We start from the raw sequence: 16,247 nt of genomic DNA on the forward strand, positions 1-16,247 counted from the left end.
CTTGTGGGTGATGTGTGCTTTTGCTTGTGGTGAGGTCACTCTGCAAACTGGACTGTGAGGCCTCACCCCTGCTCTGAAGCTCCTGACCAGCCTGGGCCTCACCTGGTTTGGGGAAGCCTGGGCCTCAGTGTTCTTTGTTGTAGGAGAGACTTCCACCAATGGGCGATTCACCAGCAATTCTTGCCCAAGCCCACAGCCACAGGGGGCTGTGGTGGAGACCTGAAGGCAGCCTGCATTGTCCTCACCGAAGAGCTGATAGACTTCTGCCAGAGGTCAGTGCCTGTTGGGGGGTCTGGCACAGCTGAGCACATCATGCCTACAGGTCTACACTGTCTCCGGTGGAGATGCACCAGAACCTTGGTCCTGGGACACGGGAATACATCTGTGGTCAGGGTAGCATGAAAGGACAGAGCAGGTGTGAGGAAGTGTCCACGCAGGGTCCAGGAAGGAATAGGGATATATATATAGTAGAAACTGGGTATAGGGGACTTGAGCTCTGAGAAAATTATGCTGGACTGTTGAGTTGCAAGGAGGGGAGAGAGGTGTGGATAGGGAGGCATGAAGGACAAGGGCAAACAACTTGACACTGGAAAGAAATCCAGTTTTTCGCTTTTGTTGTTGTATGTAATATCCATCGCCAAATCCAAGGTTATTAAGAATTGCCTCCAGTTATCACTTACAATTGATAATTTTAGCTCTTAGAATTAGATCTTTCATTTTGAGTCCATTTTTGTATAAGGTATGAAGCAGGGGGTCCACCTTCCTTCATTTACATGTGGAGATGCAGTCGGCCCCAGACCCGGAGACTGGGCATCTTTTTCTCATTCCTTAGAGGGAAAGTGCTCAGACTCTCCATTGAGAAATGCATCACATTGATTGGGTTTATACTGTACCACCTTGCACACCTGGGACAAATCCCACTTGGTCACGGTTTGGTAACTAACTCCTTTTGTATGTTGGTAGATTCAATTCACTGGTGTTTTGTTGAGGCTTGTGTTGTCATTTGATTCTTGTGTCAGAAGCACCCTTGAAATACAGTGGCCACCAGAGCCACCCGGGGTGTGACTGCAGGAGTGAACAGGACAGCAGGAAAGAACCGGAAACCCAGTGGGGCTGAGATACTCAGGAGGATTTCTGTTTTCATTCCAGCTCACAGAGCAGTAACCACCTGGAGAATTCTGACGTGGTCCCTGGAGGCTGCACGTTAAACCGGGATATTCTTTCCAGATTGCAGGTGAGTTAGAGGACTCCTGCGTCATGGACCCTCTTAATACTTGTAAATTTCCAGAACAGGTCCCCACACAGCCAAGTGTAATCAAGACTCCTAACTCCCCTGTGAAGATCAAGTCAGTGTGCTCTGAACTCATTCCTGTGTGAACACCTCAAAATACAAAACCCAGAGCCGTGACAGCTCAGCCCTCCCCACACTTGGAACACAAAAGCCAGCTGCAGTCACAGAATTAGGGCAGCCTTCTGCCTGCTGATTCTCAGCTGCACCAGCTGGAGGTCAGGCTCTGGGGAAGGGTGTTAATTGCCCTCCTACCTGGCACAGTTGCTGGGCCTTTCTCACTGAGGCAGACATGGAGGCGTGGAAACTGCTTCCTCTACATGGACATAAGCGTGGCCATCCATCTGTAGTCAGACTGCCCGCGGCACCTGGCACTCGGGGTGATGAAGGCGTGAGGCTGGGCCAGGACTCAGGGTGGTGCTGCTGTTCCTCTGCTGAGGAAATGTGGGGCATGAGAGAGAGACACTGTTGAGGTGTTTTGTAAATAAGGAAAACATCCCACAAAGGAGCCGCTGACCAGGGTGGGGCAGCAGAAGGTCAGATAGGACGCAGCGTTTGTCTTGTCTGGATTGTATAGGTGACCTGTGCACATACACTGTTCATCAGACATGTGAGCGTGCCTGCTATGTGCATACAAGCCATCAGGAGGTCTCTCTACCCCAACACAGACCCTCACAGCCTCCAGGCTGCATTCAAACATCACATCTCAGTGAGACCTGTGTCTACTCGTCAAAATAGCCTGACTCCACCTGTGACAAGTGGTGGCTGACATTTCCAAGTGAACAACATATAACAGTGCCTTAGACTGTCAGGATGAAAGCTGTAGCAGCACACAGGAAGCTCCATGGGAGTTTCTAAAAGCTACTGTGTGGTTGGCTCCCAGAAGTACCTAGGTGTCCCCTGGGTCCTCCACAGCCTCCATGCTGGACAGTCCAGAAGGGCAGGGGAAATGCAGGGAAATGGTCCCATGATCTCAGAGCTCTTTGTGATATCCACAGTGACTGAGGAGAGAACATCATTAAAACACTGAGCCCAGCAGGACACAGGTCTGAGCTCAGCTCCAGGATGCAAGTCGTAGTTATTTTGAGTACATTTGACATTGAAGCCACATTTATTTCTTTCAAAGATATCCATGTTGTGAAGACAGACACAGCTCAGTGTTCCTGATGAGAGGCGGCCAGGCTTGTCTTGGGGGATGATGCTGAAGCAGAGCAAAGGCATCGCTTTATTAGTGACAGCGTAGCCATGAGCTGTGGTCACGAGCTCTTGTCTCATCCTGCAAACACATCCAGAGAGCTTGGATATTAAGGGCCATGACTCTTAGGGAAACTCCCATGCACACTCTGTGTACACACACTCATGTGCACACACGTGTGCATGAACATGCTTGTGTACTCTCAAAGACATGTACACACATGTAAAGAGGGTTACTAAATGATAAGGCAGTCGGACTAGAATGTGGTGGTAAGTGAATCCAGGCAAAGGCTAGGTTAGTTTTCCTTGCTTTCTTTTTTATAGATGTTGTAGGTTTTAAACAGTGTCCAAGAAAGGTTGTTTAGTGCCCTGTTAGTGGTCTTCAGAAGTCCTGGGGTGGTGATGTGGGAGAAGCACTTGACCATAAGGTCGGTTTGAACCACAAGGTCAGTGGTTCAGACTCACCAGTCACTCCTCAGAAACTACACAGGTTCGCCGTGAGTCAGAACCGACTTGATGGCACTTAACAACGAAAGTCAAGTGCCTGTGTGCTGGTACGAGCACTGCTGGGTTTAGAGAAACCTCACTCTCCGCTCTTTTTCAGGAAATGGTTACGGAGCTGGAGCTGGAGCAGGCCAGGAGGGCCACTGCTGTTCAGGGACACTTCCTCTTTGCGATTTTCCACAGGCGGCTGCAGGCACTGGGAGGCCTGTCCACAGTGGCTGCTGGCCTGCTAAGACAGCGGGAGCTGCTCCTACAAAGATGGTACTGGCAGGGAGGGTGGACATGGTCAGTCAGATTTCTTCCTGTCAGATCTGTGTTCCTGCTCATCTCCAGCCGTTCCATGTCTACAGCGTCAGAGTGTTAGAACTCTGGCCAACTACTGAAGGGTTGTCCTAAGGAACTTGTATCAAAAGAAGGAAAAGCATGTGTGTATGTGTAGATGTCTGCTGCAGCTATATCTATAGGAAAGACTGAGAAGGGATTCCAGCTTCCTGTCACTGAGCTAGTCTAGCACAGGCAGCGTGGTCACACGTGGCACAGCCACTAACGTGGCATGCACACAGTGCTCAAATTGTTTGCCAGCACATACTCTTAAGTGCCTAAAGTGAGCCAAACCCACTACTCCCACTGGACACCCTTGGGGGGGAAGGGGGGCTGCAGTCAAGGAGGAAAGCAGCCCAGGCGCCCCCTACGGACTGCCCCTTCCTTCCCAGGATCCTCTTGAATCTGCCTCCTACCCTGCTCTTTGCCAGCCTCCAGGGGCAACCAGCAGCCGTGGACTGCCATGAGTTCTTGCACTTTGTCAACTCGGAGCTGGTGAGTGCTTCATGGTCCATGCAGCGGGGGAGGCCAGGGAGTGTAGGGTGGCAGGTCCCTGGATGTTTTCCTGACAGGAAATTCCCTGGAGGAATTCCTGAGTGAGGACTGGAAATAAAATGGACAAGAAAAGGTTGTTAGCCAGCAGCTCATGTCCTCACAGACTGCTTGAGTTGTAATTGCTGGGTCACCTGGAGGCCCATCTTGGGTACATGGTTTACATACCAGCAGGGACACAAGTCTGTCATGGCCATGAAGTGACAGGGAGGTAGCACTCACTATGTATTACAGGGATTGGTTTCTAGTCTCAATGGAGTTCTAAATAGCTGGCTTCTTAAAATGCACAAATATGGCCTGAGGCATCTGAAGAAGCAGAGTTGGGAGGGCAAGGACTTTAGAAGCTGTTTGTCATCTTTGAGTCCCTTCCCTTTGGTCGTAAAGAGGAGAGGAGCAGGGGTTGAGGGGCAGTTGCCATCCTCAGAAACAGGGTCAGGACCTCGGCCAATCGTGCTCTGTGTTTATCACCTGCCCTCATGCCCAAGTCACATGTCCACTCCCATCTTCCTCCAAGTCAGGGGCACGGAGGAAGGGAGGGCAGGGGGGTAGGCACCTGGTCCAACAGTGGGACCTCCGGCCAGTCTGCACAGCACTTCCGTCCACAGTGAAACCACCGTGACCTCACTGACTTCATGGTTCTGTTTTGCAGAGAAACTTGTGCTACCACGGAGTTGCCCTGACCCATGACATCACTGCCCACTTCTTTCGGGTGATCATTTTATTTTCAGCACCTCCTTGCACCCTTGCCTGCTTAGCAGCCATTTGGGAGACCCCAGATCCCTGTTACAAGTGTCAGGGTCCCAGGAGGGGGCAGGTCAGGTGGACATTAGACCTCCCTACATGTACATCAGCTAAGTCCTACTAAACTGTCCCCTAGGGGCTCCTGAGCACCTGTTTACTGGACCAAGACCCCTCCTTGCTGGTCAACCTGACTCTTGCTGCCTGCCAGACTGAGTGCCCAATAATGCTGACTTCTGCCTTGGTAAGCCTGGGGCGTCTGCCTCCTGCCCATCACGAAGGCCCGGACAGGTATGACCTGGAGCTCCCAGTAACTTTTCTTTGTCCCTGCTGTGGTTCATGTCAGAATACAGGTTAACAGGAGTCTTCAGTCCCCAGCCTCCTTTCTTGCCACACCTGGCCATCATAGAACCTTCCCAATTGGGCAGGAGAGGAAACGCACAGGCTTGGGTGGGGACTGTGATCTGCATGTAGGTTTATGGTGCTCATTCATTATGGCTTCACTCACTTGCTCATACACCAGTTCCATATGCACTGAGAACCAGCAGTGACCAAGCTTCTCTTCCTCATGACAGATCCAACACCAGTCCTTCTGCTCAGACCACACCCCCAGCCCTCTGCCTGGCATCCTGGGCTTAGGGTTGTGAGAAGGGCAAATAGCCTAGTGGTCACCTGCTTAGCATGCACTTTTCTTTCAGAGGCATCTTTCCCTCAGAGCAGAACATTCCAATTGTCCTAGGGACTGTGGCACGTTCCTAAGGCTGCCCCAGAGTGGGGGAAGCCACTAGGAGAGCTGTTCATTTAAAAGTGCCCACTCTGAGCAGTGGCCTAGGTCCTTGTGGCTAAAAACATCCCAATCCGGGCCAGGTGGTGTTTCCTAAGGCTATGACCCTCAGATTCAGCATCTTCCCTATCAGAGGATCAGAGTACCCTGCAGAGATGTGTGGGCCTTAAGGAGATAAATGTGATGCTGAATTTCACGTCAGTGATCTAATGGCACCACGCAGGCATTTGTGGTTGGCATGGCTGGCCAGAATTTTCCTGGTCACTCTAGTTGATGTTACGTCTGCACTCCTTAGCTGTGGTGGCCATGCCTGGAGCCAGTGCTCACGTGCCAGTGGAGGCGGCATGTGCAGAGCCCACTGCCCGGAGCACTGCAGCAGCTGGCTGAGGCCCGGGACCTGGCCAGGAGGTGAGCTTCATGCACCAGATGGGGCAGTCAGTTGGGATTCACTGAGGCCTACTCGGGAATTGTTGGGTCAGTGACAAGGCACCTTACTCCCTGAATGGTTTAGACTGGCTGTTTAGCATAGAGCTGCCTCCTCTGTGACTCATGCAGAGTCCCCCCAATGCAGTGCTGTTGGGGCCCCATGCGGCCAAGGCAGTTGGATGCTCCAAGTCAGCCCCTTCCTGTCAGAGCCCACAGTGCAGAGACTCAACCTGGTCTGACCACAGTTGACCCTACTCCTGTTGAGTTGAGGGCCCAGCTTCAACCTATAACAGGCTCATGTGGGGTCTCTGTCCTGAAGACCCTCTCACAGACTTTTCAGGAACCCTGCTGGTGCTAACAGTTGGGTGTGCCAGGCCTTGGGCAACACTGGTCCGGGTTATAGTCAAGGCTCATAAGCACATTTGTTCCTCTCATTTTCCAAGTGTCCTTTCCTTCGACACGGCACCCCCTGTCCCATCTACCCGACCTGCCTGGCTCTCTGCCGTCTCCCTGCACTTCACCCTCCAGCAGGCTCTGAAGGAGCAGGGCACCTGGGAGCTGAAGAGGCTGGACTGTCAGCGAGAAGAGGCAAGAACAAACTCTGAGTGTCCCTTCTCAGCAGGCTGGTTCACTCATGTTACCCAGCAAGGAAAAATGGGTCTGGGGTCTTGTCACATTACTGAGAGTAAAACTGTATTTGGGAGCTTTAAGTATAACTTTGACTGTCAGGCTTGCTGGTGAGAGCATGCTCATTTCTGCTCTGGGATCCTTGAGTCCATTTCACCCTCACAAGGCCAGGGAGGAGCTGGGGGTCCCCATGCCGAACCCATTCCCAGCTCTACCCAGTGACAGGAGGTGGGGTCAGCTCTGAGCACCAAAGTAACAGCCTCCACATCCCCGTGGGAGCCTGGTGCCATCTGGATCCTAGGCTGGGGCCCACTGAAACATGAAGGAACTCTAGGAGCTGTGAGGGCCCTGGCCTCTTGGGGAAGAGGATGTTAAACAGAACGGGCAGGTGGGGTGGGGGTGGGGACTGTAGCTGACTGGACAACAGCTGTCTCCCATTGAGTATTTTCAGTTGTTTAAAGACAAATAAGGCTCCTAGGAATTGGATGCTACCTTTAAAAGCAATTGGAATATTTTCCTTCCTGAAAGAGCCCACTTATATATGTGAGGTCCCACTCATAGGCGACATATTACCTGGATCATTGTGCTGGGGACAGGTGACGCCATGCTGTGTTTTGTCAGCAGGTGGTGCTCTTCCTCCTCTTCTTCTCCATGATGGGCTTTCTCTCAGCACAACTAGCACCGAATGTGAGTCCTGGGTTCCCAGCAGGGCAGGCCTCAGACCACATCACCTTCCTCTCTGAGGGCTTGTTCGAAGGTGCCTTCCCACTCCCACCAGCAGGCCCATGGTGGGTGTCACCACGTGAGACTTGGATCCCTCTCTGCTCATCCCCACATGGCAGCCTCTGCCTCAGCTGGGGCACAAATGAAGAGGACAGTAGCACCTAGCATGAGGGAGGGTCTCCTATGCACAGCCCTCACACGTACTCAGTGTCCCCCTGCTGTGTCCCAGGAAGCTGTTGACGCTACCAAGACACTGGATGTTTGCACCGAGATCCTTGCGTGTCTGCAGAGGAGACAGGTGTCCTGGTTGATCCTCTTCCAGCTGACAGAGAACGGTGAGCACCCTAGTGATGTCAGGGCTCCACATGGTCACAGAGCATGGCAATGTGCAGGTCAGAGTGCAGGCTCGCAGAGCACGGGCATGTGTCCCTCAACGCTCTGCCCCACTCTGTATCATCCTGTTTGGAAGCAACTTCCAAATAGTTAAGAACAAGCTCCCTGGACTCACACTGTGAGCTCAAGGACAAATTCATTACAAACTCATTTAAGCAAAAGGGGAAAAAAGGAATTTATTGGAGCACATAATGAGAAACCCCAGGGATCCCATGTGCCCACCTTTCCTGGCATGACCTGGGAGGGTGGCCCACACTGCAACTGGACACAGGCCTCTCAACAGCACACAGTGTCCCCATGTACCAGACAGGAGCTCTGGTGCTGAGTAAATATCCTTGTCCCCGTGTCTCAGGGGCTGAACTGGGCCAGCTGCTGCTCCGCATGACCTCTGACCAGCACATCAGGCTGTTGCCGCTTGCCTTCTTCAGGTAATATCCTGAGCCCACTCAACCAACCTCTCAGTCCCATGATTTCACTCTGTATGTGACCCACTGCCTAATCAAACATCATGCACGTCTTTACCTTCAGCCTGCTCCCCCACCTCGACCCTGACACCATCATCAGGGAGGATGCCTTCCTGCGCATTGCCATTGACATGTACCTGAAGCTGGTCCGGCTGTTTGTGGCTGGGGAGACGGATGTCCTCCGAACTCGGAGCCAGCAGTACCAGAACCAGGCAAGCGTGGGGATGGGTGCTGCCGACATCCTTCCATCAGGAAGGGTGTGGCCAGCATGCTGTGTGTCAGCCCAGACACAAGTGCTGCCCATGACAGCCTCTGAGCAGGAGCAAGTCCCAGCTCCTGTGTTTTGACTGCTCTGTGCCTATTCTCTCTCCAGGACGACCCACTGGGGCTGATCTCAAAGGCTCGTCTCTTTCTGCTGCGGTTCATACCTCGATGCCCAGAAAGGAGCTTCTTAGATGTGACGGAGGTAAACACGGCACCACCCTTACCTTGTTTGTTTCCAAATCTGTGGTATCGCAGGGTTCTAACACCTGGTACACATCAACCACCCCTTGAACATGCCTGGCCTACAGGAGCTACATGGCTGAGCATGTGTTTCCTTGCAGCTGCTGGCTGCCAGCGAAGACCTGGATCCAGAGGTGAGCGCTGCCCTCCGGAGCCGGGAGCTGGCTCCACCTAACCTGGACTTGGACTTGTACCGGGAGCCCCGGCTCTTCTGACTGGACCTCGGGAGGGTGGGGCTGCCCACCAGCCTGACTGCTATGTAATAATTTATGTGAGCACAGCCTCAGGTTCTTGTTACACTAAACAGTGGATCACAGATGTCTCTGATTGCTTTAGCGGGAGGAGGAATCAATTATTGGAAATGTGAGCTGGCTCCAAGGCGCTCGGTGTTTGTAGGAAAAGAATCGCTGGTCCCACCAGGGAGCCAGAAGGGCTCACAGTTGCCTACTGAGCTCCCCGCTGCTGATGGCCGTGGCACCAGCCACCCATACTGTGTGCTGTGGGGATAGCAATGGGGACTCAAGGGAGATGTGCTGGGCTGATCTGAGGACTGAGACCACCCTCATGCCACAGAGCCCTGGTGAATTGTCCCACCTGGTGGTCTCAGGTGGGCTCGGGCTTTACAGCCTGGCCCTCCTCCATCCCTGGGGTACCCAGCAACCCAGGGGACTCTGTCTCCAGGCTCCTGGCCTTGTCCTGGGTTTGTGTCAGCGGGTGCACCATGGACATGTGGACATTCAGGTTGTGGGCCTTCTCAAAACGCCGGCCACACTGGTCACAGGCAAAGTCCAGCTCGGTCTCAGCCTTGTGCTTGGTCATGTGGTACTTGAGGGAGGCTCGCTGCCTGCACTGGAACCCGCAGACTTCACACCTGAGCACAGGTGAGTAAGACAAGTGAGGACAATGTGTAGACAATTCCATGCCCACATGACCACACACCAGGCCTGGGCCCCTTACTCTAGGAGGCACACATGCAGATGCCCGCACACCTGACTCGACCCTGGGCCCTGCCCCCACACTCACTGCAGGGGCTTGGCTCCCGAGTGGCGCATCTGGTGTACTAGGAGGTGCTTGCGCTGCTTGAAGGTCTGTCCACACTCGTCACAGATGTAGTTCCGAACCTCTGAGGACCATGGGAGAGAGAGTGGGGAATGTCTGAGAAAAGCAAGTTCAGCACATTCACACAGGAGGAGATGTGGCTGTGCAAAGGGCCTTCCTGGTTATTTTACGGAGGAAAAGGGACTCTGGTGTTACCACCTCACTCAGGATTCTCTATCACCTGAAACAGTGCACACAGCGGGGACACCCTGTCAATTAAGTGCATGTAAAGCCTATTTCCAAAGATAAACCTGGACAGGCACCCTTAAAGGGTCTTATAGCTTAGAGATGGTGGACTGTCACAGCTAGCACCATGCTTTAGGAAACCAGGCCCACAATAGGTAGGGGGCTGCCAGGGGAGTATAAGTAGGTAAATGCTTTGGAAGCAAAATCCAAACATTCACATACACACATACACAGACCAACTACAAACCCTGCTCCCAGAGGCTTCCCTGAACAGGGTTCATAGGCTCTTTCGACAGCATGGACTTCATTTCCCAAACCTGCATGTAGCTGCTCTTCCTTCTAAGGTTAACAGTCTGTTCTGTCTTACATTTTCAAAAAACCAACAATCACATCCAGATAAAAATCCTGGAACTAACACAAGTGTTTGTTGACCAAAAAATGGTTTAACTGCTAGGAAGACTGACAGTTAAATATAACCCAGTAACGAAATGAATGAATTAACAAATAAACGAACCTTAGAAATAGACATGTAAAAAAGAAAATAGTGGAAAACTTATATAGTAAATCACTGCACTACATTGTTTAGGGTTAAATGGGAGGGCATGAAAGTTCAGGGGCCTGTGCCCAGCCTCCTCTGGGAGTGTGGGGGTGACAGCACATGGCCCTCCTTCCTCAAATATATGTGCATCCCAGCACTGAGATGGGTGTAAAATGGATGTGTGCACAGAAAACAGGCTAAAGGGATATGGCTGAGGGAGGGGCACCTGCTGTCTCCTTTACACTTTTCCCGTTAAGATTTCTATAAGTTCATGTATTTTACTTTTTTATAATCCAAAAAGGACACAAAAAATGTTTTCAAAGATAACTGCCTCCCAGAGATCCCCCTCAAGGGGGAGTTGCCCTTCAGGTCTCTGCATGCCCTGCCAGGTGTGACCTAGAGAAGTGGGGAAGAGACTGGGACTAGAAGGGCCAGAGCTACGAGTTCACACCCACCAAGCTGAGGTAGCCACTGGTCTATACAGGAGTGGGCATGTCCTGGGCTGCCTTCCTGAAATGCATGGAGGGTCGAGTTACCTGTATGGATGAGCTTCACGTGGCGCTGCAGGTATCGGTCAATCATGAACACCTTGTTGCAGCCGGGGTGTGGGCAGGGCCTCTCTCGGACCTCCTCATGGTGCTCCTTGATGTGCTTCTGCAGGATCATGAGCTGTAAGCACTGCCCAGGCCAGAACCCTCCCTCCCAGAAAGACAGAGCCAAGCACACACTTTGTTGGGACCCAAGCCATGGACCCAACTGGCTGCCCCCTTGAGCTAGCGGCCTGGTCCATGCTACTTGTAAGTTAGCATTCTGTCCCCAGTTCTGCAGAAACACAATGCCACCTGGGTTCAAGCCACACTCCAGCACAGCCCCTCCTCACCCCCACCCCCACGGTGCCCCCCCTCACCTTCATGCCATCGGCACCCCTGTACACGGCTGTGCAGCCCTGGTAAGGACACTTGTAGATGGTGGGAAGCTCCTCCCTGCAAGGCAAGAAGAATGCATGAGCTACCCCAAGCACCCACACCACCCCCACATGCATATGTGCACCCCATACCTACACAAACACACCAAAGCCTCTTACCTCTCACACCGAAGTTTTTTCTTCCAGCCTGGTTTGGGCCCTGGTTTCTTTCGAGTTTTGGGTTCTTCAGCACGCCTGGGCTCTTTGCCTTCACTCTTCCTGCCAGAAACCCTGTAAACATAAATACAACTGGTGCCAGGTACATATACAGTCTCCTTTCATGTATATTTTCTCAAAAGTGTGAGCTTTTGCTAAGCTTCGATGGCAAGATTGTCTTGGTCTCCACACTCACTAACACTGACTGGCCTCAGAGCAACATTTGCCTCAAAAGCTGTAAACCTGGAAAGGGGGACAGCAGAGGGGACCACAATAGGTGGGTGGGCACCTGCTACATGAGCACATTTTCTAACTCAAAGCTGACCTCTTCTAAGCATCAAAACCAAAAATAGAAGTAAATTATAAAAGCACTAACTATATTTTTATTAAAAGGTATTAAAAAAAAAAAAACTCAAAAGCAACATTCCATGCAAATAGTAACCAAAAGCATAGGGTAGTGATTTTCCCATCAAACAGCGTAAATCCTAAGTCAAAATCTGCTATAAGAGACTAAAAAGGGTACTACACAATAATAAAAGGGTCAAGAAGCTATAACTTAAAAGCACCAAATTATATAAAACAAACACTGATCCAAAGAGAATAGTTTCGACAATAATGGCTGGAGACTTCAACACACCACTTTCAATAGAAAGACCATCTAGAAAGATCACAAATTGTAACCTAACTACAACTTGACAAGCAACAGAGCAAAGCAGAGGATAGAGAAAACAAAGATCAGAACAGAGATAAACAGCATAAAAACAGGATGAAGCCAGTTAAAGGGCAAATAACAGAAACTAGAGTGGGACCATTACTACCAACTTTACAAAGGGTCATTACGAGAACTGCATGACTAAACGAATGCTAAATTAACAAACTTAAAAACTTGTACATTGAAAACTATAGAAATGGAAAGAAGACTCAGGATCATTAAAATGTCAATACTACTTAAAGCACCCTCGAGATTCAATGCAAAACTCCTTCCATGAGGCTAAGCAGACCAAGAAAACTACAGACCAATAGCCCTCATGAAAATAGGTACAAAAATCCTCAATAAAGTATTAGCAAATCAATTCCAACACTATGTTACATGAATGACACACCATGACCAAGTAAAGTTTATCCCAAGAATGCAAGGGTAGTTTACATTAGAAAATCAGTAAATGTGATTAATAGAACATTCCAGTAACAGAACAAAAGAAAAGAACCTATGGTCATCTCAATAGATGCAGAAAACACATCTGACAAAATTCAGCACCCTTCTGTGATAAAAATACCCAACAAGCCAGAAACTGAAGGAACATTCCTCAATATAAAACAAAGTACTGATGACAAATCCATAGCGATCATCATACTCGAAGCACCCTAGTGGCATGGTGGGTTAAACATTGGGCTAACTCCAGTATTGGCAGTTCAAACCCACCCCCCTGCTCTGAGGGAGAAAGATGAGGCTGTCTGCTCCCATAAAGATTTCGTCTTGGAAACCATACACAGCAATTCTACTCTGTCTTAAATGGCTACTCTGAGTTAGAATTCACTAGAGGATAGTGGATTTGGTTTGAGGTTTTTTGTCATCATTATACTCAATGAAGACAGAGCTTTCCCTTTAAGACCAGGAACAAGACTAGGAGGCCCACTCTCACCAGTCTTATTCAATGTTGTTATTTATTGCAAGCCTTGTGGTTTACTGTTAAGTGACATTGAGTTGGTTCCAACTCAAAGATTTCCGAGGAGCGGCTGATGGGTTTGAACCACCGATCTAGCAGTTAGCAGTCAAGTGCTTACCTTATAGCACCAAACCGGGACTCCACTGTTAGTCTTAGCCAAAAAAAACAAACAAACAAACATATAAAGCATATCCAAAACAGGAAGGATGAAATTAAACTATCCCTTTTAGTGGATGACATAACCCTACATGATGTTGTTGTTAAGCATCATGGAGTTGGTTCCGATTTATAGTGACCCTATACAGGGTTTCCAAGGAGCAGCTTTTGAGTTTGAAATGCAGACCTTGCAGTTAAAACTGATCCTACAGTCCAGGGCTAACCCAACAGCGTCACACCAGGACTCTCATCCTATATATAAAACACCCCAGAGAATTCCCAAGAAAGCTACTAGTGATAATAAGGGAATTAATTCAGTAAAGTAGCAGGATACAAGGTCTACACAAAAACCAATTGGGTTTTTAGACATCAACCATGAGCAATCAGAAAAAGAAACAATTCCATTTACACAAGCAGCTAAAAGAATAAAATACCTAGGAACAAATTGAACGAAGACTTATACACTGTAAACTGAACAAATGGTAGGACATTCAGTGCCACTGATCAGAAGAATTAGTATTACAATGTTAATAACACTTAAAGGAATCTCTAGATTTAACACAAAATTCACCAAAAGTCCAATAGCCTTTATAGAAACAAAAATACCAATCCTTAAATTTTTATGAATCTTCACGAGGTCCCAAAAAGTCCAGTGACACTGGGAGACCCCTAAATCCACTGCTTCAGAAATAATCTTTAAACCCTGAGCCAAAACTATTCCATGAACCCAGTATTAAATCAAAACTTTACAAAACAGTTCAGCTCAATAATATCTGCTTTGAGCATCGCATTCCTATAAGAATTATCTATAGGAGTTCAAACTAGCAGAGGCTAATCTGAAGCACCTCTAGACCTGTAAGGGGCAGAGTCAAACAATGGTGATGGTGTAACAATATAGGTAAGATAGTGAGAAGGGCGATACAATGTGTCTGAGTATGTAACCAGTATCATTAAAGACATGTACAAATTGGAAACAGATGACACCAAAAAAAAATATCTGGAACTAGTATTATGAAAGATGTATGGCACTGCAGTATAATTCACTGGACGGCAAGGTTGGTTTTAAACCTCAAGGTCAGCAGTTCAAATTTACCAGTCGCGCCTAAGAAACCCTAGACAGGGTTGCTATGAGTCAGTACTGACTTACCCGTCCTTAACAAAAAGCACCAATAAAACAGAGAGTACAGAAATAAACCCATACATATCCATGGGCAATTGATTTCCAACTAGTTTGCTAAATCCATCCAGAGAGGAAAGATGGTTGTTGTTGTTAAGCACCATCAAGTCAGTTCCGACCCACAGCAACCCTGTATAGGGCTTCCAAGGAGCTACTGGTGAGCTTGAACCACCGAGCTGGCAGTTCAAAGGGCTTTGCAAGTCTGACACATTAACCCATAGCGCCACACCAGGACTCCAAGGAAAGATTGTTAAGTGCCATTGAGTCGATTCCGACCCATAGCAACCCTGTATAGGGTTTCTAAGGAGCAGCTGGTAAGCTTGAACCAACGACGTTGCAGTTCAAGGACTTCACTGTCTGATGCATTAGCCCCCAGCGCCACACCAGGACTCCAAGGACAGATTAGACTCTAATAAATAATGCTGGGAATGCTAGATTTATCACAAGTGAACGAATGAACTTAGAACTATACCTCACACCATATACAAATGCTCACTCAAAATGGAAAAGAACCTAAATAAAACTCTTAGAAGAAGGGACCTAACCTAGTCTTCAGCAATGCGTTTTTAGGTCTGACACCAAAAACAGGAAAAACAAGACAAAATCAGATAAAGCAAACTTCATTAAAATTAAAATCTTGTTCATCAAAGGACTTTATGAACAAAGTTCCAACACCCTACACATTGGGAATAAAATTTAAAGAACCAAGGGGGCTACAAAAGTTAATGGAAAAATGGAATGAGAAGATAATAAATTATCTTTATTAAAGATAAAAAATAAATTAATTTCCACTAACATTTTAAAGCCCCTCATATATCCAATGTTATCTCCAGAATATATAAATAACTTCCAGTTTAGCACAAACAACCCACCCAAAAAGAGCAAAGGACTTGAATGGACATTTCATCAAAAAGAAATACAAATGGCCAAAAAGCCAATAAATATATACTCAACGTAGGGAATACTGATACTTACGAGGTATGCACATCAAGGAATGGTTAACCATTCAATATCAAAAGGGCAATATTTACTTAAGGACTAAGTTCAGAAGGGTTGGAAAAGAAGGTTGAATGGAAATAGGAATCACAGGGAGAAGTGGGTAACTAATGTTACATAAAAGAGATTGCAATCATTAAGATGAACTGAAGTATATTTCTTGAATGTAAATCTGATGATCTGTTCTGTAAAACCTTCACCGAATTCACAATAGAAAGTTTTAAATATATACATATAGATAGATAGATAGATAGATAGATAGATAGATAGATAGATAGATAGATAGATATAGATAGATAGATGAGAGGCGGAGGCAAATATGAGGACATGGAGAGAGAGAGAGCAGCTGAGGAATCTAGACTCATGGAAAAAAGAAAGGCTGTGTGCTGGCGGCCTGGAGACAGGCTTAAAGAATGTGCCCTTTGGTTGTTTAAATGATTACATATTTCTGAGCATTTTTGTATATATTCCTCCACCCCCCCAACCCCCCCAAAAAAACAAGGAAGAGAAGCAAACACTGTTGAATGATGATGCACGGAGGAGGTTGTAGTCTCCGAAATGAAACGATGAGTATAAAACCAATGATCTCCCATGTAAACTACCACTCAATTCACCAGAAAAACTTGGAAAAAAAAAAAGTATACGGTCTTTGGAGGTTAGGAAATTTGAGTCTTGCTGATAGAATTGTAGAAAATTTTTTATCATTAAAAAAATAAGAATCGAGTTCCGGTTTGCCAGCGTGGCGAGACGGTGCTCGTGAGTAGGGGCTCTGGGATCGGGAAAGGGAAGCT

At 48.3% G+C, this 16,247-nt stretch overlaps 2 protein-coding genes across 2 annotated transcripts in view; one reads left to right on the forward strand and one right to left on the reverse strand.

Annotated features, from left to right (window-relative positions):
• The window catches only part of FANCA (Fanconi anemia, complementation group A), a 42,670-nt gene extending 33,937 nt beyond the window's left edge, over positions 1-8,733 (forward strand). Inside the window, exons 31-44 of the mRNA XM_006860257.1 lie at positions 144-272; positions 1,150-1,234; positions 3,087-3,247; positions 3,700-3,802; positions 4,509-4,568; positions 4,737-4,841; positions 5,677-5,789; positions 6,251-6,395; positions 7,059-7,121; positions 7,387-7,492; positions 7,903-7,978; positions 8,079-8,226; positions 8,388-8,480; positions 8,620-8,733. Of these exons, the coding sequence (XP_006860319.1) occupies positions 144-272; positions 1,150-1,234; positions 3,087-3,247; positions 3,700-3,802; positions 4,509-4,568; positions 4,737-4,841; positions 5,677-5,789; positions 6,251-6,395; positions 7,059-7,121; positions 7,387-7,492; positions 7,903-7,978; positions 8,079-8,226; positions 8,388-8,480; positions 8,620-8,733 (1,501 nt within the window). The remainder of the gene's footprint in view (positions 1-143; positions 273-1,149; positions 1,235-3,086; positions 3,248-3,699; positions 3,803-4,508; positions 4,569-4,736; positions 4,842-5,676; positions 5,790-6,250; positions 6,396-7,058; positions 7,122-7,386; positions 7,493-7,902; positions 7,979-8,078; positions 8,227-8,387; positions 8,481-8,619) is intronic.
• A 379-nt stretch (positions 8,734-9,112) lies between these two features.
• The window catches only part of ZNF276 (zinc finger protein 276), a 17,569-nt gene continuing 10,434 nt past the window's right edge, over positions 9,113-16,247 (reverse strand). Inside the window, exons 2-6 of the mRNA XM_006860258.1 lie at positions 11,425-11,535; positions 11,248-11,323; positions 10,877-10,994; positions 9,542-9,641; positions 9,113-9,389 (exon numbers count right to left, since the gene is read on the reverse strand). Coding sequence (XP_006860320.1) covers positions 9,122-9,389; positions 9,542-9,641; positions 10,877-10,994; positions 11,248-11,323; positions 11,425-11,535 — 673 coding nt within the window. The 3' untranslated portion in view covers positions 9,113-9,121. The remainder of the gene's footprint in view (positions 9,390-9,541; positions 9,642-10,876; positions 10,995-11,247; positions 11,324-11,424; positions 11,536-16,247) is intronic.

This window comes from Chrysochloris asiatica, unplaced genomic scaffold (assembly GCF_000296735.1).
Source record: "Chrysochloris asiatica unplaced genomic scaffold, ChrAsi1.0 scaffold00037, whole genome shotgun sequence".
NCBI classification, from domain to species: domain Eukaryota; kingdom Metazoa; phylum Chordata; class Mammalia; order Afrosoricida; family Chrysochloridae; genus Chrysochloris; species Chrysochloris asiatica.